Raw genomic sequence first — 26,477 nt, 5'->3', positions numbered from 1 at the left:
TATTAAAGAAAGGACCTCAAATGCTTTTTTGGCACGAAACAAAATTAAATAAATAGACAATCTGTCAGCCATCTCGAACCGGTAGTAACACAAAATGTGTAATGAACTTTTTTGTGAATTCTTCCTTTCAGACCCTACAAGCTGCAGAATAAAAACAGTGAATGTACTTATCACGTTATCTATAAGACAATATATATGCAAAACAGATAAGTGAAGGAAAGAAGCAATCATTGCATAATGAACTACAGTCATGATCTCTGTTAGTTCTAAAGGCAACCATAAAATTAAAAATTAAAGAGTTTGCAAACTGTAGAGAATAAAAAGTGTTCATATTTCAGTAATAATCAGAAAGGTTTAAAAAAATAAGTAACACAGATTGAGCAAATATCTTAGTCACAATTTTTTTGTTTTGCATTTGAATCTTTTTGCAGCTATTGGTGTTGGTTAAATAAAAAACATTCAAACGTACTGCTCTTATCTGTTCTATAGTTAACAAGTAAAGCCATATGTTAACATATGTATTCACCAGTTATTTATCAACTATTTTTGCCACTATTAAATGATCCTTACACAGGCTCTTCAAAGGTGGTTACCACTACTTGTAATACTGTATAACATTGAGCAATATATTAAAGCTGTCAGAGCTCATTTAGTTTTTTCTACTAAATGCAGTAGCCGCATATGTTGCATGTTTTGTTACAAATATCTTAATTTATTTAGATAAATATTGTATCGAAAATTTTAACAAACACTAACTAACCAGTAAGCTATGTATTAAAGATTGTAAATGAATTCAGTTTTAAGATTCCACAGATGTTAGCACTATTATTTCAGCAAGATATTTCTAAATTTAACTAAAAGCTTTTTCATTATAATCTTTAGGGTTTCTGTTTCAAACCACTTAATCACTGGATGCAAAAACTAATTGCAGGTGTTTTGTTGAAAATAAGTAAACTGCTAGCAGCGTGACACGTATGTCAGGTGACAGCATGACAAGCATGTGTGGTACTACATCACAGTATATTTTAACAGCAATTAACGTAGACAGCAGCTCAGAGTTGGTAGCTTGCTTGCACGAAAAAATGTAACAAGCCTAAAAACTTAATTCATAACTTGGTGGTTACAGGATGAGTTAACTCTAATAAAAAAGCAAGTTTATATCCCTCTTATCGTCTGTTTTGTATATTTAATAAAATTCTTTGTCTCTATTAGTTTTTTTGTAGGCGTTTTCACGTTTTTAAATACTAGAATTCAAACTTAGTCATAATATCTATTTAAACTTTGCTTCTAGATAATCTTTTAACTTAAAACATATTGTCTTCAATTTAATCTTAGTGTATTCAAACTATCCAAATCCAGCTACACATTGCTTTCAAGAATCAAAGCGTGCTAGCGTTTGATAGTCATTCAGTCCATCAGTTATCGATGAATGAAACACAAGAATAATAACAAAGAGGCTGTTATCTGATATTGTTTTGTATTCATGAGAGCTGTCTGTAAAATAAAAGGGAAGCCGAAACCTCAGATTGACTGAGTGAACCATAAGAGAACTGAAAATGAAATATGATTTGAAGAAGAAATCAACCTCATAGATGTCAAGTTTCTTCTATTCATCAAAATTGTGGTGTCATTTCGGTATCAACTTGTTATATTCTAGTTACCTTCAACAAAACTATTCGAGTGAAGATCATCACTTGACTGCCTCAATTCGTATTTGAATCCAGAAAAAAACTAAACATGCCATTCCATAAGGAAGGTATTATTAGAAGATCGTGTTATAGTACCCAACTATTTATTTTATATATTTATGTATTTAACACTCATTTCTGTTTGGCCAATCTTTGTAATTACTGTTTGGGATTTTAACCAGTCATCTTTTAGGGTTTTGATTATGCTTCCTATTTGTTAATTTATGTTCATTTAGTGTTATGACTCTCTCTCTCTGTTATGAAAAATCTTTAATATACGCCAAATCAGACATTTCAGCCGAATCTGCTCATATCAACCGCCATCTGCGGATATCAACCAACACCTGCGGGCTTTATCATAATTATATAAGGAAGCCCCACATTTAGAACAAGTGAGGTTCAATACTAGAGGCAGTCAGAGATCACGATCTGATTATTATAATTATACTCCAGGGTATGGAGACTGTTTTATTTAAGATATGAACTTGTGCAAGTGTACAGCTGAGTAGAAGAAGTCAAGCAGTACCACTTTCAATATAGACATATACAAGTACCTGTACTATTTTACTATAGTGTCTTATAGCCTACAAATCACTAAACCTCTTGGTGATGAACTTGCAGAAAATTTTAGTACTGGTTGTCAGAAAGTATTAGAATTTTTCTATCATTTGTAATTATTGTTGATGTTTGAGATATACCAGGATATACCAGATGACCTGGATGTTTTAAGATTAAAATCAACAAAATTTGTCGCAGTTAAATCGCTCAGATCAATCTAAAGTGCAATTACGACGTTTATAGTTGCAAAAAGATCGACATAATAGAGACGCATGATTCCGCAAATTGAATGCAATAACTGATATCAACTATCACAACAATAACAACTAGAAATGTCATTTTGTACATATTTTTTCCTGGGCATTTTAGTTGGGAACAGTTTTAGTAGACAGTTTTAATCTTGAAACATCCAAACAGTCAGATCAACCCAAACATCAAAAACAATCACAAATGATAGAAAAATACTGATGCTTTCTGATAAAACCTACTAACATTTTGTACAAGTTCATTTTTAAAGCGTCTTACGCAAATTTTGCACTGGCGACCTTAAATACATAATATATATGATAGGAATTGTCAACTCATGACTGCGGTAAACTTTTAGTTGACCTCTACAAAGAGAATACGACCGCAATTATGGTATATTCAATGCTTACGCAATACAAACTTGACTCGTCAAATGAGAATTATCAAGGTCTTTATCAGCCACATGTTAATTGGGTCAGTCATGACCTTAATTTAGAGGTAGATATTTGCAATGAGCTTTTTGACACATTTATAGCTAGACTATACTTGACAAGTTTAGTAAAATGGAATGTAGACTATTCCTTACTTCTTGCTTACCTTTAACAGCCTTTAAATGGTGAATGCAAGAAAATTTAGGAAATATAAGTTTTCTAAAGTTATTGGCGGTGTTATTGCAATTTCTGCAGAAACTGTGAGTTTGAAAAGTTTAAACTCACAGTTTTTGCAGAGTTTGAACTTTTCAAAATCGGCAAAAACTGTGAGTTTGAAGAGTTCAAATCATAGAAGCTGTCAAAGAAACTGATGTTTATTTGTAAATCTGCGGTACAGCGAGTTGTGTTTATGACACTTCCATGCTTGTTGTTCACATGTTTCTTGAGAGAATCAACATGCAACCAGTATCTTGGCTACTCCTCCCTCTTTGTTGTTGATTACTATTCAAACTTCTACCTCAGATACCACTGATGGTTCTATAAATACCGTTAGTTATCTGTATTTAGACCACGATGATGTAACCAGAAGCAAATAAAGATGATAAAAGCGTTGTCAATAGCATGCAGTAACTTGACTAGCGAGTTTATACCATATCGAGATCATTTATTAGAACTTTGTGATTGCGCTTGCCTACTAACACATTCTTTGGTCTCCATTTTCTGTCCAGAAGCCAAGAGTCGCATAAACAAAATATCTAATAACACAAAGCGACTTCCCTGCATAGAACGTGTCTCATAAGTAAATATAGTTTTGCTAAATAGTTTTGTACTGATCTAATATGCAGTGCGAACCGCACACATGTTTACTTCTGCAAATACTCAAATTCACAAATGAACATTTATGTGCATTTATTTAAAATAGGTATTCTGCTACTTTTTTTAACCTTTAAAGTAGTCTTAAATAAAGCATATTTACTTAATTTCTTTTTAACCATACTCATTGGTCGAAGAAACTTTCATGATTTTTTACGTATACGACTGCATTCTTGGTAAAGCCGGAAATTAACCCAATTTTTTACCAACTTTTGTACCCTCATTTGAAAATAAAATGTTCTAAAATTGGTACCTGCTTCAGCCAGTTTTGTGGCAGCTAGACAGCAACTAACTGTCACAGCATAGTTTCAAATCTGCATTTCGTCACCTCGTTGATTGGTTTGACAAACTTTATATTGCTACAAGGCAAATTCTACCGATTAGTTTCTCGCAATAGAAATGGCTCCCCTTTTTCATGGTCAACTCAGCAGGCACGCTTTATGAGAGTGTAATGTCTTTAGAAGGCTCTCTATTAAATCATCTAGTGTTTTCTAGTGATAATCGGATGAAAATAAAAGTAAATCCCTTTACTTCTGCGAGAATCGAGTAAGCAGACACATAATTTACTATCAAAAAAGAGAGAAACATTTTTTGAAGAATTTATTTTAGAAATTCACAACCACACCTAATTGCATCTGCAACATATTTCATTAGATGTTACAGAAGATTATATATTACGCATCAAGTTTGCACTATTCTCGTTTATGTACCTTACAAACTCATCCTATCAATTCATTTTAACTGTAGAAAAATAGTTGGTATGGTAAACTACACTCACAAACAACAAAAATGACAATGATTTTAGCATAAAACTTGTGGCAAAATTGCATAGTTATATAAATTTTATGTAACTATGCAAATTTTGCCGCAAATTCTATGTTGCTAGTTTTACGCTGATCATCAGCCGGTCAGTGGTTTCACGGGTGACTGACTCAGCCCCTTGTCAATAAAGCTAACAAATGCAAGTGTTTAGCTAAAGTCAGTCTATCTTCGCACAGCAGAAAGTCAGGTGAGCAAACGGTTTCAGCTTTCCAGAAATCAAATCTTACTTGCGGTTTTGTTGCTAAGTAGTAAGAATTTTAGCCTTTTTGGCTTTGCAGTGCAGATTGACCAGCTATATGGGTAGAGCCACGAAATCTGCTCGCTCATAAATTTACCAAACGTCAGTGAGAGGGCTGAATATTTGCAAACACAAAAAATTAGAAACTTAATCCTTGAAAACAAACTTTGAATCTCGTGTAAGTAGATGAGTTAAATGTAACAGCCTTTAATCACTTCATGCTACACTTTCTCATTGGCTTTGTTGTTCTAGTATTTAACTAAAGTAGCTCAATATTTAGCTACCGCTCTATAGCTAGATCACCATCTTATGCAAATTACTGCAGATGCACATGTGGATAACATGTATGACCAACATTTGACCAATACATGATAGCTATGCCGCTGGCTAGTTTGTTTTAAATTGTTGGTTTGCCACAGTGTTATATCTTAGAGAGATCGTGAGAAAAGTCCAAAATGGAAAGAAAGGACAAGCACTGGTTGTCTCCTCATCCTTCAGACAAACGTACGGAGTTTGAATTATTTTGTGGCTCTGAAATTTGGGTGAGTATCTGAGCATGAACAAGTCTAGACATGCTTCTTAGATGCAAATGTAAAACTAGTATCATCTTGCAATAGGCTTATGTGGGTTCCTATGCAAACTTTGGTGCTGCATATAGCTCTAATTTTTTAACTTTGCTATCATTTGCGATTACTTTTGGTGTTTGAAGTGATCGGACTGCCAAAATGTTTCACGCATAAAATCGACAAAGCTTGATTGCAGTTAAAATTCTCAGATTAAGTGAAAGTGTGATTATTATGTCTATAGTTGCAGCGAGACTGACAGAATACAGTTGCTTTACACTGCAACTTGAGCACAATACCCACTATCAACTCTAGCAATGATAGCAACTAGCGACATCATTAAGCACTTGTCTTTCTTCTAAGTGTTTTAACCACAATAAAGTTTTGTCAATTTTAATCTTGCAACATCCTGGCAGTCGGATCACCTCAAACATCAACAGTAATTGATAATTATAGAAACATCTTTGTTAAGTTCATCTCTAAGTCAAAGTTTGGAAAAAAGTCATATTCTTCATAGAACTGAACTTGCCTGTCAACCATTTTACCTGCCAATTATTCACGAACCGAATAGGAATACTGAAGCTTTGGCTTACAGAGACTCTAGCAACCTCAGTGCCATTAAAATGCCTGCATGCATGTACAGTATATTCGGTGACAGGTATATCCATAAACAAATATATTCAAAAGCATCTCCGCCTAAAAATGCCCCACCATAGACCTTTATTCATGAGCATGCTTCTCTGTACATGATATATTCATAGACATGTATATATATTATTTTTTTAAATATCTAAATCATCGATTTACAAGTGACTGTGATAAAATATATATCTGCGGTATAGTGAATAAGTGGTGATAACAAACCTAATTGCAGCTAATGCTTTTATGCTAGAGATTTTATGGCCTAGTAAAATTTACTGACGCAGACAATAGAGCTTTACAATAGGATGAATGCATGAGGTGGTGCGGACCACTTACTAGTAAAGTTTATTGTTCATGGAAAAAGGTGGATTAGTCTTTTCACAATAGCATGGTCTTATGATATGCAAACCCTGTCTATCGCTTTATCATAGCATAAACAGATGACAAAGGTAGTGAGAAAACTTCAACAGCTGTTAATTTGTAATAAAAATAAATAGGTCACAGATAAATGTAAAAATAGGTCACAGAGCCAAACTATGTTAGGGACTGCTGATCAATTCAAAGCTTCTGATGAATAAAGTAAAGTGATTTGCTTTACAAAAAAGCTTCCTTCTACAGGGCTTTTAGCAGCCAAAGGTATCTAATTGTTTTTAAAAGCTTAATACTCTATAACCAATGACTAAGACTGCTAAAGAGACATCAAAGATTTGCATCGGTCTATTTTTTGTTCAGAAAATGTTCTTTTTTTCAAGCATTTACGTTATTAAATTATTACTGAATTATAATAATTTAATAATCTTGAATTATTCAAAAAAACTAGAATCATTCAAGTATTTTTGCTGGAGAGTATTAGTTTGAAATGAATTTTTCATCAAGATTGAATGCAATGTGTAGCTTACCTACTAAGAAAAGCCCAACTTTCAAACAATAGCTTCGGGTTCACTTTCCAAAAAGGCATGAGTGGTTACAGAAATGACTTCCAATAGCTCCTTGTAACCGGATATGTCTACAGTCGTCAAGGTTTCCGTGCCAATGGGCTCAGATATCTCTAGCCAAGATCACAGCCATTATCGCAGAACAACATCATTGTTCATACAGCAATCTTCCCAAAACACACACACAACCTCTGCTTGCAGTAGACTAAGCGGACATCTGTCTTCAAGGAGTTGCTCACACCTACTCAATTACTCATAGCTGATCAATTAGCTAGTCAGCTGTGTGCTGTATGCCTACCGATTCAGTAGACCTGTTTGTAGCCACTATTCCATTCACACCATACTTACCACTATAGTTCCATATCTACTATAGACCAAATGCATGAATAGATCTCTACTAGCCAAAGCTTCATGTTATTATGTATTGGCAGCAGTGTTGCTGGGCATCTGAACTGTAACTAGGCAGCTTGACTACTTGCAGCGGGCGTTTAAAATGATTGTGTTATTAGAGCTGCTCGCTAGTAATCGAGCTTGACATATCGATGCTTGCTATACAATATGTTGCTTGACATCTAGCAAACATCATTTAGTCGCTTGTTATATGCCAAACTCATAACAGTACTCAGTCATGGTTTTCCCATTAGATCTGTTATTAATTAACTAAGATCAATCGGGATAAGTTAAATCATTATTCATGGTTGGTGTCCTACTTTTGTAGGTGCCATTTACAGGTTTTCCACTCATTTCAACTTACATTGGTATAAACAAGTTGCATATAGCTAACCTCTGACTATTATGTTTGAAATACAGCGGACCCCGCCATACCACGTTATTTTGTTTTGGTGTTGGCAATGCAAAACAAAAATTTCGTGTAAAGAGTTAATACAGTTCATTATAATAACCTAATAATCTTGAATTAATTAAAAAAATATAATCATTCAAGTTAAATATTTGACTAAAAGGTAGCAGTTTGAAATGAACTCTTAATCAAAGACTGTTTGCAATGTTTACCTACTGAGAGCAGCCCTACCTGCGGACAATGGGTTTGGGTTCAAGTCCAAAAAATTCCAAAAGTATAGAAACTGCAGTAATTATCTGCATATATCTACAATATCTAGCAAACACCGCCTGGTAAAAAGTATCAAAATTTGATATATGTACTGCACATATTGATAATAAATTACGAAATAGTATATTAACTTTTTTTACTATATTTACCTACAGTAACTTTAGTGTATTCAGTAGTTATGATCTGCAAGAAAATGTCAGATTATTACGTATAGTACGTACTGTATGAAGCTCTTACCTTTGAGGCATACATATAACAAACTTTGAATTTAACTTAAATGAATGTAGCTTACTAAATACACTTGAAGTTAGTTTTTAGTACGTATTTTACTAAACTAAACTTTAATTTGCTCACTGTCCTAATCTTTATTACCAGTTTCCGGTTTCGTTTTTACTATAACCTATAACTGATAATGCTAAACTGAGGGAGCTAACATTGTATCTCTTTCAGGCGTTGTGGAAAAGATTTTGAAAAATAACTTATTAGCATCTTAGTTATTTTAATATATTCAGCACTCTGACTTCCAGTTTTGAATACCGAGAGAAGTTTTTGTTGATGTCATAAAGCGAAAAAAAATGCCGTATGCATGAGACAAAAAACATAGTGTTCCAAATCGTATGGCGCAAAAAACCGTAAAAAGGGAAGTTGTAACAAAGGTTTCCTGTACTATTGCTAGCTGCTTTAAAAGCGTTCTACCTAAGATCCAAGTTTATGTCCATGTCTGTGATCCATGCTACAAGTCCAACTATTTTGTCAACCAAATTTTGTCTTCTTTATGACTCTTGTATGGTATGATTTAAAAAACAAAGCTGTTTAAAACAAAATTATTGCCAAATATAATAATATATATGCATATACATACATGTATATGCATATATATTAGCCAAAAATTTGGCTAATATATACTAGCCAAATTCTTGGCATTAGATGGGTAGCAGAATAATTACCAAATGAATTTGAGTAATTTACCTGGAAAGCTAGATCTTTACTAGTACCTTTACTAAAACAATGCCAGCCAGCTTAGCAATTGCTCCGTGGGATGGTCAACAGTGCTAACTATTAACCCCAAGCAAGCACTTTAAGCATAAGTATCTTAACCAATGTAATGACTATTTGCCCAATAATTCCATTGTATTCTGTGTAGCTTAATTTTTAAGTTTGCCACATTTAGATCTGGAGGTCTTGAGATCAACTTTGGCTTTGTGTGGATGTTTTATTGCTAGATTTCAATTGCTGCAACTGGACACAGGGTGTAACAAAAAGACAAACACTAAGAGATATATGTATATATGTATATGTATATGTATATGTGTATATGTATATATGTATGTATATATGTATGTATATATGTATGTATATATGTATGTATATATGTATGTATATGTGTATGTATATATGTATATATGTGTATATGTGTATATGTATATATGTGTATATGTATATATGTATATATGTGTATATGTATATATATAACTAATTCGAGGGTTGGAATAGGTTAATGTTACTTATCTTTCTTCCAGATTGATGTTTTACTCTAGGGTCACGACAAATCTGTTTCGTGCTCTTGCACTCTTCAGGTGACTTGCATTAAATCGCAAGTCAAAATTTAACGCAAGTCACCTGAAAAGTGCACTAGCACGAAACAGACCTGTCGTGACCCTAGAGTAAAACATCAATCTGGAAGAAAGATAAGTAACATTAACCTATTCCAACACTTTAGTTAGTTATAACAGTCCGCACTTTTTACAGCTTAGAGTGTTGTTAACAGTAGGCCTGACCACTTATCTATTAGCCTATATTTTTTTTTCATTTGTTAATTCTCAAATGTTTTAGTATAATTTATATATTTAATATGTTATATGTGATATGCTATGTATATTATTGTTTATATATACATAAATTGTTTCCTCACACATTTGATGTGCAGGTGTTATTGCACCCAATGCTCTAATAAAAACAGGAATTACAGTTGTAACTACATCTCAATATACCTACAGTTTTCAGTCTTCTCTTTGAGAGGGAAACACTTTCCATTTGTAGTCATTGGGTACTACTAAATCTATTATAGTAGCCATTTTGATCTCCTTGTCCAGCATTGTGATATCCAGCTGGTTTGCCAAAACTTGTTCTTCAGTTTGAGGAAAAAAAGCCCAGGGGAGTTTAGCATTGTCAGTCTCAAACCTTTTCTGGAGCTTCCCCATCAGTTTTGTGGTTTATTGAGGTCAAACTCATAGCATAGAGTTCTGTACCCTGAGCTTGCTATATGACTATACCCTTGATGTATGCATGTCCCTCTAGCTGTTCGCATCCACTGATGATGTGTTGGATGGTCTTTGGGTATCCATGCACCATCTGCATCTTGAATCATTTCTAATGTGGCAGATCTGTGTTTGAAATTGATTAGTTGTATATATATAACAACATGTATCTGTATTCATAGACTCATTCAACCAGTAAGGTTGACTACCGTAAGTCCTTATGCTCAAGCCGCGCGGCTTGTCGTTGGGCGCGGCTTCTGGTTCAAGGTCATAAGCCGCGGCTAAAGCCAAGTTTTTAAAACTTACGTGAGGCTTAGGGCGGCTTCTCGATAAATGCGGTCTCTGCTCAGTTCCATGCTATAACCATAGAATCGCAGTCATAATACACTTTTATGTACGGGATTTTGGTGACCTACTCGTTTATTTTCAAGGTCATGTTTATGGAATACTTCAGACTAAAGAAGAATTTATCACTGTTGTTTAACTCACCACAGTCATAGGTTATGAAAACCGTTTCATTCTTGACTGGCATCTTTCCATAAACGTGAAGCCCTCTAACAGCGCAATAAAAATCTAGCTGAGACATGGCAAGTAAGTTCATGATGCAAGGGTTTAGGAACTTTAATTCCAACTTGAAAGTAAAAGAAAATGCTTTTCATGTGTACTGATGTAGCCTGTTTTCTTATTCAAAAGGACGGGGGTATAGCGAACTCCTTCTCAATACTCTCACACCTGAAGGGGTCAAGGACGACAAAACCTCAGTCATTAGCCGCGGTCTGTGGGCATACATGGCTTGTTGGAGGATTATTTTTCTTTCGTGAGTCATCTGGTTTGAAACACAAGCCGCGCGGCTTGAGCGTGAGGACTTACGGTAGTTGTATTTACCTGTATATAACAACATGTATCTGTATCCATAGCCTTGTTTAACCAGTAAATTCGACTAGTATATATATAACAACACGCATCTGCATTCATAGAATCATTCAACCAGTAAAAATGACTACAATGAAAAAAGCTTTAGAATTCTCATAACCTGAAATGCTTCATTCTCTTTGCATTTCACAAAGAAGTGTAGAATGAAACACAAAGCATAGGTTATTGTTTGCACTTACTCGTGGCTCTATAAAGTTATAGCCAGTGTGCTCCTTTAGCAACTAGCCCGGTTTAAATTGCCCAAAGCTTAAAAAAATAGCAGACTGCTCTCATCTTCGCGCAAATGCAGAAAAGGGCAATGTTTTGGTGTTGTGTTTTGTCTGGTGATAAAGTGAGCTGTATTAGGTTTCTCGCAACTAAGTAATATACTTACTGGCAACTAAATGCCACTAGTTGCCAACTATGCCACTAGCAACTAATTAATACACTTAGTTGCTAAAAAATAAAAGCTAAAAAATTATTTTTTCGTTTGAGGGTTACAGAGATTGGAGCTTTCAGCTTTTTGAATAGAAAACCCTAGTTTCTATGTTGATTTTCAAATGTTACAGCAATAAGACTTTGTACTTAGCCACAGTAAAAGCTTTAAGCAAGCTTTAGGCAACCTTTTTACTCTATTCAGTAAATGGCAGCAATTAGTTTTGGCAATTACTGCAAGGAAATTATTATAACTGACACGCCAGAACTGGTGGCACAGATAAGAAAATTCATCAGTCTATGTGCATTTACTCGGCAACATGAAACCAGTTCATTCTTTTGGTAGGATGACAGTCTTTCTTGGAATACAATCAATGGTACAGCGCCAGACTTCACCATTTGTTTTCAAGAAGTAGTGGCATGCTGGATTCCATGTGGTTTCTTCTGGATCTGCTTACCCTTCTATCTCTACTACTTCTCAAAGGAGAAAAGATGCTACATACAGAAGCTTTCTGTATTCTCAGTCACCAAATCTGTAAGAAAAAAGCTGCTGTTCTAAAAGTATACTAGTAAACATAGTATAATATATGATAGTATAGTATGGCGGGATATGGCATAGTATAGTAAAGCATGGCATGGTGTGGTATGACATGGTATGGTGTAGTATAGCCTGGTATGTTGTAGTATAGCCTGGTATGGTGTTGTAAAGCCTGGTATAGCGTGGTATATCATTCTATAGCGTGATATATTGTTCTATAGCGTGGTATATCGTTCTATAGCGTGGTATATCGTTCTATAGCGTGGTATATCGTTCTATAGCGTGGTAAGCATGTTATACCATAATATAGCATGTTATAGCATGTTATAGCATGATATAGCATAGTATACCACACTACACTACATTATTTGATACCATGATATAGCATGGTATCAAATAATGTAGTATAACGTAGTATGGTGTAGTATATTATAATATAGTATGGTGTAGTGTGGTGTGGTGTAATGTACTGTGGCATAGTGTGGCATGGTGTGGTAGTATGTGTTGGTGTGTTAGTTAGTCATCTAGTTAGTTAGTTAGTTAGTTAGTTGGTAAGTTAGTTATTAAATTAATTAGTTTGTGAGTTAGTTGATAAGTTGGTTGGTAGGTTAGTTTGTTAGTTGGTTGGTAGGTTAGTTTGTTAGTTAGTTTGTAAGTTAGTTTGTTAGTTAGTTAGTTAGTAATCTAGCAGATCAGTTGGTTAGATAATAAGTAAGTTAGTAAGTTAGTTAAACATTAATGTACAGGATAGCATTATCCAAGGTAAAAGACAGCTGATCTGACAACTTTGTTTAACTTTTCACTATATTAGTTTTTAACAATTACATAGTGATTTTTTGTTCTATTCACATTCATATGTTAATATGTTACATGAGAAAGGTGTGATTAGCACCATTAGCTAAGATGTTTAATGAACAAAGCAATGTATAGTTACATAAAGAAGAAATAATAGAAATCATTATTTTATTAAAGTATCACAGCAGAACAGTGTCATGTATATGTTGAAGTTTTGCAGTAACTTGAGGTGTTTTAGAAAGTTGCAATATTACTCTCAGTTAGTTGACATTTATCGGAGCAAGGCGCATCAGCACTGAACTGTATAGCATTTCTATCAGACTTTAACATATAAAGTTAATGCATTCCAATATCATTTTCGTGTATCATAATCATCATATGTTGAAACAAACATTTTTACAAGCACATTTAAATTATTCGACATGTAAAAAATTTAATAGTAATTGCTTCCATTATTTAGATATAAGGTTAAAACAAATGCTTTAGAAAATTATTTCATAATATATATCTTAGAAGTTGAGTTATTGATAAAAAATGGCCAATGAAAAGATTTTTTGTTGAACTTTGCTTTTACATTGGAAATGGTTAAGCAAATGAGCAGTCTTAATGATGCAAGATAAAGAACTGCTCGTCTGACTTGGGCTACATGATTTTTAAATTAACATAAATAGTTTATACTGCCTTGACTTTATGTTTCATAGTTTTCACATTTTATTTTAACTAGTACGCTGGCAGTCTTATGCACCGTGAGAGATTATCATGTGTAATAACTATGTGTACAGTTATTCTGCAATGACTCTAGGTGGCTGAGTGGCGCAGTTGGGGGTGTGCTTGTCTGTTAAGCCAGATATCTGGATTTGAACCTTTATGGGAAAAGTAAATATAATATTTAGCTTCACAATTGTAGAATAATTTCCAAGTTATCATGTAAGCGTTTTAAAGGCATTCAATCGGTCAAATTGTACAAAATTTTTTAAGTTTGTAAGTAATTGGTACACCGTTTTTTCTTGGAAACCATTGTAAAGAATATTGCCGGCCTCTGCTTTAGTATGATCTAAAATGTTGCATAAAGAAAAGAAAATAAGTATGGCTTTTCATTTGTTTTATTTATGAAATAAAATCCATTAGTAGAGAAGCTTATGACTACTGCTCTGCTCTCTTATCAAACGCGCTCCCTTTATATACATGTACATTACCCGTTTTGGATAATGGAACCGAGTAAGAAAAGCCGACTAACGATAAAGATAAATTGATAAATGTGTTGGCATGGTTATAATAAACAAACATTACAATAACAATACAGCAGAAATAAAAGCAAAACATCGTAGCGATAAAGTATAAACGAACAAGTTATTAACGATACAACAAAATGAACAACGCAACATGCAAAATATATAGGAGTATTTATAGGACTAAGAAAGTCATGGCCAAGCGTCTACCACACCAACAGTAGAACATAAATATATTTACTTTCTCCTATTTTTATTTAGTATCATGTCTGTACAAAGTTGCAAAGATGATTGAGTTTCTGTGAATCAATGTAAATCCAAACTTTACTGTCACAATCATTTTCTATCAATAATTGCAGCTACACGTTTGTTTTAGGCTATATGTCTGGTACTGGCAGTCATATCTCTGTTTAGTCTTGGCTATGATGTGGCAGTGAGGCTCTACAATCAGAATGTTCGTGATCCACTGTACATATCTGAAGCTTCATACATCTCAGCAGTTCTAGAGATAATCTCTATGGTTAGTACTGCTTGGACTGGATTGCTTATGTAAACAGAGGTCTCATGCTTCTCCTTCAGTCTGATAACTTCGATTGATAGTTTTAACTTGAGATGTTACGGTCAAGTTATTACAGATTTCATTGAGTTACAGAACGATAATTACTCAGCCAAAGTATATACCAGAAGTTTAAGTTTTAACGATCTCAGTTTTGTAAATGTTAAATTTTTAATTCCTAGAAAGAAATATCATCATTTAAATAGTCTGTGATAAAATGTATAAGGACATAAATGCAAAGTAAATGGAAACAAGCATCTGGTAAATATGTTGATGTATCAAAAGCATACTGGAAATACTACTAAACAAATTGAGAAATTTCAGTTCTAGCGTCAGCTTTGAAACAAACAATGTTAGAAGAATTATTTTTGACATTTCTACGCACCAGTCTCTGTTAAGACTTATGCAATAAAACTTAAATATATGCTAGCAGACATATTTAAGATTTTCTAACGATCTTTATTCAAATAAGAGTGTTTTATGTTGGCTTGGTTTTGTTAAAATTTGGTTCTGTTTTGTCAAGCACTTCCAACTTGATTTTTAAAAAAGGTAAAATGACCAGCTAGCCAATCACCAAAAGGCAGTCAAAGTAAGTATCAAACGTTCGAAGCAAATGTGAACATTTTAGAGCTCACCCTAACATCAGCAGTTGCAGCATCTAATATATTCAACACCAAATGAACATCATTATTTCAATTCCAACTCTCAATCAAATTCCACTTTTCAACCTTTACATTTTTAGTTTGTGACCCAACCTCTTAGAGAATGGTAATCCGTTACATACAGTGCTTTTTTGCAAGTTTTATATCAGTTGAATATAAAACTTCTTATTTAAGCTTACCTGTGGAGCTGTGAGCGCAGCCGTGGACTATTGGTCTAGAACGCCTGACCTGCAGACAACAGGTCAGTTGGGATTTAGTTCTCAAAAAAGGCCACTGGTGGTGAGAAGAACGACATCCAACCTTAAGTTGCACTCTGCAACTGGTGATGTCTCCAGTCATCAAGGTTCTTTACATCAAGGTTGATGTCTCCATCAAGGTTGATGTCTTCAGTTATCAAGGCCATTGGACTCATACATGTTCAGCCAAGATCACAGGGCCATTGTTTGAACCTTGTGTAACAATACTTTTAGAAATACACACAACCTCTGCTTGCAGTAAGACAAGCAGAGGCCCTACTTGATCTTTGGGTGATTGCCAATGCAAACTGTTTTATCATCTTGTTTATCTGTAGGTTGCAGCAGCAGTTCTGGTTCAAAAGGTCAGGCTCAAAGGATTTTTTTCCAGCGGTGTTCTCTGGTGCTACTGGCTTCTCTGGTCTTTAGGTTCTTTTATACCATTCTACTCTGAAATTGTACACTTCGCTGATGTGAGTATACTGTTCTATAATAATAGTAATCCTTAGCAGTATATATTGTTGTTCTTACGCTTGACTTGAAGTTGTGTTGTTGTGGTGCCAAATTAGGTAACCCGTTACAATTGACATGAGATTTTAAAAGCAAGTAATGTTTGAATTGCGGCGATTTCATCTCAAGCTTTTAAAATCATCATTGTGTTGTTAATTTTGTTTTTATGTCTAATATTATTATCTATATCCTTTTGCTAGATTGGTGAGATTGATGATGCATCCGCATTCACAATAAAAGCAATCTACTTTGGCCTGTGCTTACTGCAGTTTATTCTTGCTTCTATATCTGACGCTGATGATGAAACAAAAAAGAATTTTGAGGTAATTTTTAAACGGCATATGCTTCCTAATGTGAATAATTTTTTTTGTTTTTGCCAGTCTTTAAACTAATAAATTTGATGTCTTATCAGAATTTGTCTAACTGGTCACTTTGTAATCAGTGAAGTTACTTTTGCTTCGTTCATAAGTTCCACACAAGTCAAACTTTGGCGGTGAACTTAGTTCGTAAAAAAAACGCGAGAGAAAAAATGTTTAGCGACATTAGCGCTAGTGGGTTTTACCATGCAGGTGATATGATCTAAAATACAAATTAGCGAAGGCAGAGCTACAGGCATTTTTCAAGATTTTTGGTTAATCGCATTCAATTTCAAAATTAATTTTAAAAAGATGCTTCCATTTATTTTTTTCATTGCACATTTTTGTACCTTTTTCTAGAATATCTGTCCGGAGTACATCTGTTCCTTTCCTTCTTTCCTTACTTTCTCTTGGTTCACAAGCATTGTAACACTCGGTTATCAAAAAGACTTGACCAGAGCCGACCTCTGGAACCTATCACCAAAGAATAAAAGCAAGGAGTATATTCCTGCCTTTGAGGCCGATTGGAATATGGCTGTTAAAAAATGGAAACGTCAGTAAGTTGCACAATTTATCTGTTTAATGATATTTTTATTTGCCAACTTTGCACATATTTTATTCATCTTTAATTTGAAAACATATAAAACTATAGAAGATATAACTTTAAGGTACAATATTGAAATCATTGTGCTTGCTGAGGTATAGTCTTTGAGACAGATTTTAGGTCACTTACCCCCTGGCCACTTACCCCCTGGCCATATACCCCTGGCAATTTACCCCCTGGTCACATACCCCCCTAGGCTATATACCCCCAGGTCAAGTACCCCCCCCCAAATACCGCATAATACAGTTTAACTTAAACCAGTTAATCTTTGGTTTAAATCACATGAACCACTTGCTAATTTGTCATGGATTAATTAGTAGTTAATAATGAAAAATTAAAAAGACACTTAAAAATAAATGCATTTATTTACAATCTAATCACGAAATTTTATTTCAATACAAACAGACAGTAATTTACATGCATTTGCAAAACAAGTACATGTATGGACATATATTTTAGACAATCATGAAATTACATTTGAATTTTGTGTGCTATACCACGTAAGAACTCAAAAATTGGCCTGTTATCATAATACGCAACTATTGTCTGTAGTCTCTGCAATACTGTATAGCTCGATATTTTGGCCTTTGTGCTGATGCTGGTTCACCAGCATCAGCACAAAGGTAAATGGTGGGGTAAAGGTAAAGGTAAAGGTGGGGTAAATGACCTGGGGGGTATATAGCTTAGGGGGGTATGTGACCAGGGGGTAAATGACCGGAGGTATATGGCCAGGAGGTAAGTGGCCAGGGGGTGAGTGACCTGATACCTTTGAGACAGTATAAACCTAAACTTTAGATTCTGACTAAATTTAACCATGTTACTGCTGACAGCTGAGATTTATAATGCTGCGCAAACCAGTTTTGTCAGAAAATATGACATATGGCATAAAACTTCTAATGACACGAGATGTGATATTGTAAAAGAATCTGTTGTGTCCCTTTACATCCCCACAAAAAACCATACCCCTTTGAGTATATAAGGCCGATATATTTTTTCAAATATGTATAATAAATACAATCAACAGTACGCATACAATCAGCTGCATGAAATGAGTCTTCCCTGAGCTTTGGCTTGCTTGGCTCATCAAGGCTTGGCTAAATTTATATGATGGTGTTGGATAGGCTCCACCCTTTTCCGAAAAGATCAACTCGGCATCGGGTTGTTCCTTGCAGAGCCGGCCTCAGTAGGAGGTTGGTTTTTTTGTCTGCCGGCTTGGTCACAGGCCGGTCTTCATCTCTGTCGGTTTCAGTGGTCAGGCTGGTCGTCCCACTAGCCAGTATTTGGCCAGTTGTGATTTTGGCCAGGCCTAGGGCCAGCTCGGTCCCTCCTTGTCTTGACCTAACCAAGTCCTTAGCCGCTCGGAGAGGCCGAGCCAGCCCTCTGGCCACAGAATCGCCAGCAGGTCATGATGGCTCTCCTCGGCTCCAGCTCTCGCTTGCCGTTACACGATGATCATCCACACGCGTGTACTTGTGATACATATAAAAACCATCAAGTAAACTTTTGAGTTCAACTCATCAGTGTTAAATCTTATGCAGCATTATCTAGTTTTAAAATGCTGAAAAATTTATCAAGTTTGAATTTTTTAGATAGATGACGTATTTGACGTATGAAGATTTGCTGACATTTTAGCACAGCACCTTTATCGTCAGTAATCGACATGTTGAGGCTGCCCTAACTACAGTAGTCGATTCCGGGGCATACTCTAGTCATTATTCATTTTTTTAAGTACCGGAGCAAATAAAAAAAAATTTTTTATAGAAGTTTCAAGCATTGCAGATAAATATGCAGCTTGTTCTCCATGTTGAAGATATGGCAATACAAATTTTACCATTCCTTTCTGCAACCATAAGACAGTTGTTTAATTGTGATTATAAACAAACTAACTCATTGTCATTTACCAAACAGCCTAATAAACCCAAATCAAATCCAGCATGAAGCAAATTTTTCATTCATTTTAATAGCTATAGCTGGACAGACCAAACGACAGGCTTTCAAATTTATATGTATAGACAAGCCAAATGCCTGGCGTTGCATGGGTAGTAAAATAATTACAACATGAATTTTAAGTAACTTTCCTGAAAAGCTAGATCTTTACTAAGATCTTTACTGAAACATCATCCTCATTTTGGGCCAGCTTAATAATCGTTACACATGATGGGCATCAGTGCTAGTTATTAACCCCTAGCAAGCGCCTCATGCATGAGTATCTTGCCCTATGTAATGACTATTTGCTTAAAGAATCAATTTTGTTCCATGTAGCTTAATGGTTAAGTTCGCCGCCTCTAAATCTGGAGGTCCTGAGATCAAATCCAGTGTTGTGCAGATTTTTCATTGCTAGATTTTAATTGTTTCAACTAGACACAGAGTTTAACAAAAAGACAAACACTGAGAATTATATATGTATATATAGGTATGCTTTACTAGCATATATCGCCTTACCTCTCAACAATTCAGTATGTGACCAAAGTTAAGGAATATTGTGTTCAGAGTTTTGAAGTTTATACAAAACTTCTAATTTTTTTGTTATACCTAGTTAGACTAATTCGTTCAGAGCCATGATTATATCAGCTACAACAGATAGTTCTTGTCTAGATAGTAACTTGCTCATAGACAGCAGAATATATCAACATTGTAACAGGTGGGCATTGCATTGCAGCATTTTATGAGTTTGTGAGTTTAATTTATGAGTCTATGATTGTAGAAAAGAGGAAATGGCTAGAAATTGTGAGAATAACTCTATAAGATTGAAAGGGAGTGGTGAGTCCGACCCACTTATTGAGCATCACAGTCCTGCTAAAGATCCTCCTCTGTCCTTTGTTAGAATTATACTGAAGCATCATGGGTGGTCTATATTCATAGTAAGTATTGTTACAGACCACAGGCAACCCCAAATAGGCCAATATTGCTTTATAGACAAATAGGCGTAAGGCATACTTTTTGTTGCTAGACAACATGTTAAAGTCAAGAAACATCCTATTCTGCTATAGTTGATACTACCAAGACTACTAACTAATCACTTTTAATACTTAGCCCAGGAGGAGAGAGCAATAGACTGAGGGTGCACTCTTATGGTCATCACTCTATTCAAATAGTGGTTACATATCTAACGGAGTGAAATTTTAGTAAGCGTCTATTCACAAAGTTGAAACCGAAAGACTCAAATGTCAGGTTACTGATGATCTGAGACGAGTATGTTTGCCTTACATGTTCCTTATTCTCTTGTCACCAGTATGCATAGGCGACGAAAACAAAAATATGTGTGGCTGTGCTGCAAGCCATTTAGTATGCAGCGCGGTTAGTAGTCAAGAATGGAGCAGAGCCAATTTTGAAGGCTTACTATCATCAATCACACTGTTATGAAGTTGCAAAGTGGCCAAAAAAGTACAGTGACTTGTTTATAGAAACGGCTCTAGCAGACTTGATGTAATGCGCTTTTTAAACAAATTTTGCAATGTTTATGGCTTTTTAAAATTCACCGCAATGTTTGCTAAGTCACCAAAAGATTTGTTTTCACACGAAAGCACAAGTAACATTTCTCTTTTAAAACTATTGCATACTTTATTTTAATTTTTCTGTTATATTTTTTTAATTTTTTTGATTCTATGTTATTCACAGCTGCGTTTCAAGTGCTACTGAAATTTTGTCAAAAATGATTTTGCGGTAACTGTATTAAACTCAAATAACTCCAGTGACACCACAGGAGAGAAACATTTAGACTTCTGAAGATCAAATGTTTGTTTGAAGTTTGAAACTGTTTTTTTTTCAATCATCCTTACAGACTCTGTCATGAAAGTTTACTTATGCATGTTTCTGTTGATTCTGTTTTAGGCCCTGTCATGCAAGTTTGCCTATGACTGGATTCAGTTCCTTTGTCCACTGCTACAGGGGTAAATAGAGTACAATATACTGTCATATTTTAGCAGTAGGCAACATTTGTATGTTTTTTTTAAATAACTTAGTCATGTACAAGTTCCACATGGTTGTACTACAGTGGTATATACATATATATGTGTATATCGATTTGTAGCATGCTTATGGAGCTGGTGATGTCCAGATCAAATGAGCATGTACCAGGAACTCCTGTGGCTCCAGCATGGCAAGGATATATTCTCACCATATTCCTTGTGATCACTCAAGTGATAATGACAATTCTATTTCAGCACATGTGGTATCTCTGTCTGCAGGTTGGGTTTAGGATTAGAGCAGCAGTCATTGCCATTCTTTACAAAAAGGTAAAATGTTAAAAAATCATGCCTTTCTGTTTTTCAACAACTTCCTATAATTCGTAAGCCTGTTCTAAATGTACTGAGGCATTATTTCTACAGGCATTGAGGCTAGGCTCTGATTCTAAGGAGAAAACAACTACTAGTGAGGTTGTGAACTTGATGGCTGTCGATGGGCAACGAATGCAAGATGTGTTTATGTATGTTCACAAACTAGCTTATGATGTTGAAACCATTTTATGAGGTGTCTGTTTGTTTACTTCAGTTTTTGTCGACAAGCTTTGGTAGAAATTTTGCGGCCTGAGGCTACGAGTTACATAATTACATCGGGCATAATAAAGGTTACAAGCTACACTAACACAATCAAAACAAATTTTCATATTCATTTTTTTGGAGTTTTTAACGATTGGCTATAATAGGCTAGCAAACTTTCTAATCATAGCTGTTTTGTTTTAGGGACCTGTGGACAATGCCCTCATCAATCGTCCAAGTAGTGTTGTGTTTATGGCAACTTTACGTATGTGTGGGACCAAGTGTTTTTCTTGGATTTGGTCTCATGGTTGTAATTCTCCCAGTCACATCTCCTATAACAGTTCGACAGAAAGCTATTCAAGCAAAGCAGATGAAACTAAAAGACACTAGAGTGAAACTCACTAATGAAATGCTCAGCGGTATAAAAGTGAGTTCATGCCAGCCTGTTGTGAAATCACCAGGTGTTAGTTCATAAGGTTCATTATTTTTTCAAAGGTTATTTTATATATGAAAGAGGCCAAAACACCTTATAATTGGGAGATATGAATATATCTCCCAATTATATAATTGAGTTTTATATTAATAGTTAATTAATTCTTTCATATATAGAGGGAGAATGTAGATGTATATCCTCTCTATATATGATAACGAAATAAACCTTGAAATTTTTTGCTTGCACCATATATTTCTTATGCGCATTAAAGCGAGCTGAAGGTTACGTTAATATCAATGGTAGGAAAGGAGTATCATCAAAAGTGGATATAACTCTATTGATTAGAATACTAGTTTTCTAACATTATAAAGGACTGCCGGCTACAGTTAAATTTAAAGTTAAAATTTACTAAACAGGCTCATGGCTCAAAGCAATCACTAATTGTTATGGCAGAGGGCTGTAACCAGGGCCGTAGCGACCGACCTCCTGACCACCGCAGTCACAGGGCCGTAGCGATCAACCTCCTGACCACCACGGTCACAGGGCCGAGCCTTCTGGTCACAGGAAAAGGCTTGGTCATAGTTGAGAGTACTCGAAAAGCTCAGGAGACCGTACTAGAAGACCGAACATGAAACAACGAAAAAGGGGGAAGCCTAAAAAGATTAAAAGATATAAAAGGAGCACAAAACGATCGTTTGAGCAGAGTTGTACACGCACACTCTTTATATATGGTTTATGGTTTATCTTACATGTATGCTGATGTATACTTATTTAAATATATATATCGTTGAAGTTTAATACTCGGTGTTATTGCTTGACTGTTTTATGGTGAGCAAAGGGAACCGGCAGTTTCCTTTGCATAGTTTTCAATAGGAGCCAGCGGGCTTAACATTTATCGATTGCGCTATTCAGACATAATAGCGTAAGTTATTTTAGAATACTTTATTTTGCATAATTACTTTTCTTAAACTCTACTTGTATAGGCCAATAGAGTAGGCTTTTACAGCTGTTTCACATTTACAGGCCAATAGAGTAGGCTTTTACAGCTGTTTCACATTTACAGGCCAATAGAGTAGGCTTTTACAGCTGTTCCACTTTTACAGGCCAATAGAGTAGGCCTTCACAGCTGTTCCACTTTTACAGATCAATAGAGCAGGCTTTTACAGCTGTTCTACTTTTATAGGCCAATAGAGTAGGCCTTTACAGCTGTTCCACTTTTACAGGCCAATAGAGTAGGCCTTTACAACTGTTCCACTTTTACAGGTCAATAGAACAGGCTTTTTCAGCTGTTCCACTTTTACAGGCCAATAGAGTAGGCTTTTATACAGCTGTTCCACTTTTATAGGCCAATAGAGTAGGCCTTTACAGCTGTTTCACTTTTACAGGCCAATAGAGTAGGCTTTTACAGCTGTTCCACCTTTACAGGCCAATAGAGTAGGCCTTTACAGCTGTTTCCAAATACACTTTTTTTATTTGCATCAAGTGTTGTAACAATGGCTAACTTATTGTTTGAGATAGCTTTGTAAAGCAGAAGCATACTAATTGCTAACAGAATGAACCAATAACCGATGCTAAATTACTTTGAGGAAACACTTCTTTGTCGGCTACGACGGTAACATTGTTGGAACCATATGCTGAATTTATTGACTAGCTGATTAGTCATTTCTTCAACTTCACCAGAAGTTACCACCAAATACTTTTAAATATATTTCTAGGTAATCAAGCTGTATGCCTGGGAGCCATCTTTTGAAGAAAAGATTTCAGCCATTCGTGCAGAAGAAATAAAGAACATTACAGCGTATTGGAATTCTCTCATAGTCCAGTTCTTTATCATCACAGCCCTTCTCTATACAGTAGGAATTATAGACCAAAAATAAACTTCTTATTTCACTCTCTTTATTTAGCCTGATTTGTATTTTTATTTTTAGAATAACCAAATGTCAGCTGCAACAAAGTTGCTCTATTTCTTCAACTTCTGGTTTTATAGTAGGAATTGTTTGCTCTATATTTTATGTATTGCAGGTTACTACAGTTATATACACCATGTACGTCATCATAGAACCTGACCACATATTGACACCAACTGCTGCCTACGTTACGCTGACTCTTTTCAACATACTTGGCACCGCTCTACTAAATATACCGCTGGCTCTCTCATCAACCGTTATGGTGAGTAGAATACTCTATTACCTTTCGGTTTGATTTTAGCAAAATGTAAATCATCTGTGACTTTAGAGAGCTGTTAATTCTTGCTTTCTAGCCTAAATGCTTAATTATTAAGTCCTGTACTAGTCGAAGGTTGCTGGAAAGTTCATGATAGAAAGAATCTGGTTGCTAGATGCAAGTAAGCTGAATAATTTATCGTGATTACCGTGTAGGTTGTAGCTAAACTCATAGCTGTATCTGGGATCTTTAACCTGAGCAATATCTGCCTTAACTTTAATTGAATGAAATTTGTTCACAGAATTACAAAGATGCTAGATAATTTTATGATCCATGTCATCAAATGGTTTTAATAGCCTGTAAATTGCTGCTGCTAGTGTGCCATCTTTTTAAAAATATTTTATTAATAACTTTTACATCATATCAAGTTTGGGTTTAGTCAAAGGAATTGAACGATTTTTACTTTGATACTATGCTTTTTAATAGCATTCTTGCGTAGCATTCCATTAAGCTGAACCTTCAGAATCTCGGTGTTTTTAACTATAATATAATCTCTGTCTGCAAGACTGCCAACTCACAGATTAGGGGTCAAGCTAATAATTAAGAAAAATCTTAGAAGGAATAAGCCACTATTAGTATTTTAGTAAGCTGTGTAACTGGTATAATACTATTCTTATTATATATGCTAGTCATTGTAAGTCAATCTGTCTCTACTTGTTTTCATTCCTCGAAGTGTCGCCTCTTCTGCTAATTCTTTGTGCACCAGAAATGTTGCATTCTGATCGTGATTATAAACTAAAATAACACCTGGCCATTCACAAGACTTCTTTATACATGTAAAGTAAAATTCAACAGTACCCACCACCTTTTTCTTACTTGGAGCAAGTCATTATTAGTGTGCCTCTGCTAGCCTGAATTAGATTGAGGCCCACTTCACGAATATCAAAATAATTTTTTCTTTAATGGCACACTTAGTAGCTAGCACCAATATGGCTCATCGCCTTGTAAGCAATTTACCCACAGTCAATATTAGTTTCTATTGATGTACCTTTTGCAAAATATATATTACTTTAGGTTTCTTGGCTAATATATTTTTTTTGCTTAGTCTGATAATAAGAACAGAGATGAACATATTTACGCATTTACCGTTTTACTCAATGTGAACCACTGCAACTACTAGTGCTGCTACTACTACTGCTACTATTACTACTGCTATTACTGCTACTACTCTAGCGCCAGTAGTGGATTAGAGCTACTGCAACTTATGCAGCTACTACTACTGCTGGTACTACTGCTACTATTGAATTACTAGTATAGTTACTGCGACTACTTATACCAATACCTATGCTACGACTTGTACTACTACTGCTACTTCTCCTCCTCCTACTACTACTACTTCTCCTACTACTACTACTACTGCTACTTCTCCTACTACTACTACTACTACTACTAGTACAAAGAGTAAAATCCCTGTGAACATTTAAACAAGCTCAGAGCGAACTATTTACGATGTAAGGACACCTACCTTATCGGCATTTTATATTGTCAAATTCTAAAAATATAAATAAACGAAGTTCATGCATTTAAAGCTTTACCACCTCTTAGCTATTACTAGTAATCAACAGCTACTACTGCTAACATCCAGCAAATTCAGTATTTTGCAATTTTTCTGCTATTTAAATGTATTTACTTTAGCACCATAAAGGTTCAATAGTCTCAGGGCCTCTCTAAACTACTGCCGTAATTTATATTACAGCAATTTATTCCGCACTCTCTACTTAAGTGAATGCTATGAGGATTGAAAATATTTCTCTTCGGTGTTGTAGGCAAGTGTGTCTGTAAACAGAATAGTACAGTTCTTCAAGAATTCTGATTTATCTGAAGGAAATATTGAGAAGGATCAAAACTGTGGTAAGCGTTCTATAATTTTTAGTTTTCTTGTTGTATGATTAGTTCCAAAAAATTTCAAAATGTTTTAAAACAATTAGAAAACTTTAATAACATTAAATGAATATTTTAAAAATTGTGAAACTGGGGTTGTTTTCAGATCTGAAGAAAATTATGACTGTGTCGCATAAAATCATTTGGATATATTTCGAAAAAAGACACTATTGGCTAACATTTGGTTTTTTACACTGTGCTGTGCTGAATCTGCATGTTTGAGTTTTCTTACGTCCTATTTTTGATGGTGTTAAAGAAATTTGTGTTAGTAAATTCCTTACAAATTGACAGCAATTGAAAGAACAGTAA

At 35.0% G+C, this 26,477-nt stretch overlaps 2 protein-coding genes across 3 annotated transcripts in view; both read left to right on the top strand.

Annotated features, from left to right (window-relative positions):
- The window catches only part of LOC137405804 (multidrug resistance-associated protein 1-like), a 98,763-nt gene that overhangs the window by 49,035 nt on the left and 23,251 nt on the right, over positions 1-26,477 (top strand). The gene's annotated exons all lie outside the window — the stretch shown is intronic.
- LOC137405806 (multidrug resistance-associated protein 1-like) overlaps positions 4,793-26,477 on the top strand; it is a 44,936-nt gene continuing 23,251 nt past the window's right edge. For both annotated transcript variants that reach the window (XM_068092217.1, XM_068092216.1), the window contains exons 1-15: positions 4,793-4,805; positions 5,276-5,398; positions 12,017-12,205; positions 14,609-14,752; positions 16,022-16,156; positions 16,394-16,516; positions 16,910-17,106; positions 19,858-20,014; positions 20,985-21,043; positions 21,184-21,388; positions 21,482-21,579; positions 21,836-22,058; positions 23,780-23,917; positions 24,087-24,233; positions 26,054-26,138. In XM_068092217.1, the coding sequence (XP_067948318.1) occupies positions 5,312-5,398; positions 12,017-12,205; positions 14,609-14,752; positions 16,022-16,156; positions 16,394-16,516; positions 16,910-17,106; positions 19,858-20,014; positions 20,985-21,043; positions 21,184-21,388; positions 21,482-21,579; positions 21,836-22,058; positions 23,780-23,917; positions 24,087-24,233; positions 26,054-26,138 (1,987 nt within the window). In that variant the 5' untranslated portion in view covers positions 4,793-4,805; positions 5,276-5,311. The remainder of the gene's footprint in view (positions 4,806-5,275; positions 5,399-12,016; positions 12,206-14,608; positions 14,753-16,021; positions 16,157-16,393; positions 16,517-16,909; positions 17,107-19,857; positions 20,015-20,984; positions 21,044-21,183; positions 21,389-21,481; positions 21,580-21,835; positions 22,059-23,779; positions 23,918-24,086; positions 24,234-26,053; positions 26,139-26,477) is intronic.

Source organism: Watersipora subatra, chromosome 10 (genome assembly GCF_963576615.1).
Source record: "Watersipora subatra chromosome 10, tzWatSuba1.1, whole genome shotgun sequence".
Taxonomy (NCBI): Eukaryota; Metazoa; Bryozoa; class Gymnolaemata; order Cheilostomatida; family Watersiporidae; genus Watersipora; species Watersipora subatra.
The sequence above is the reverse complement of the archived record's forward strand: the minus strand, read 5'-3'. Positions and strand labels throughout refer to the sequence as shown.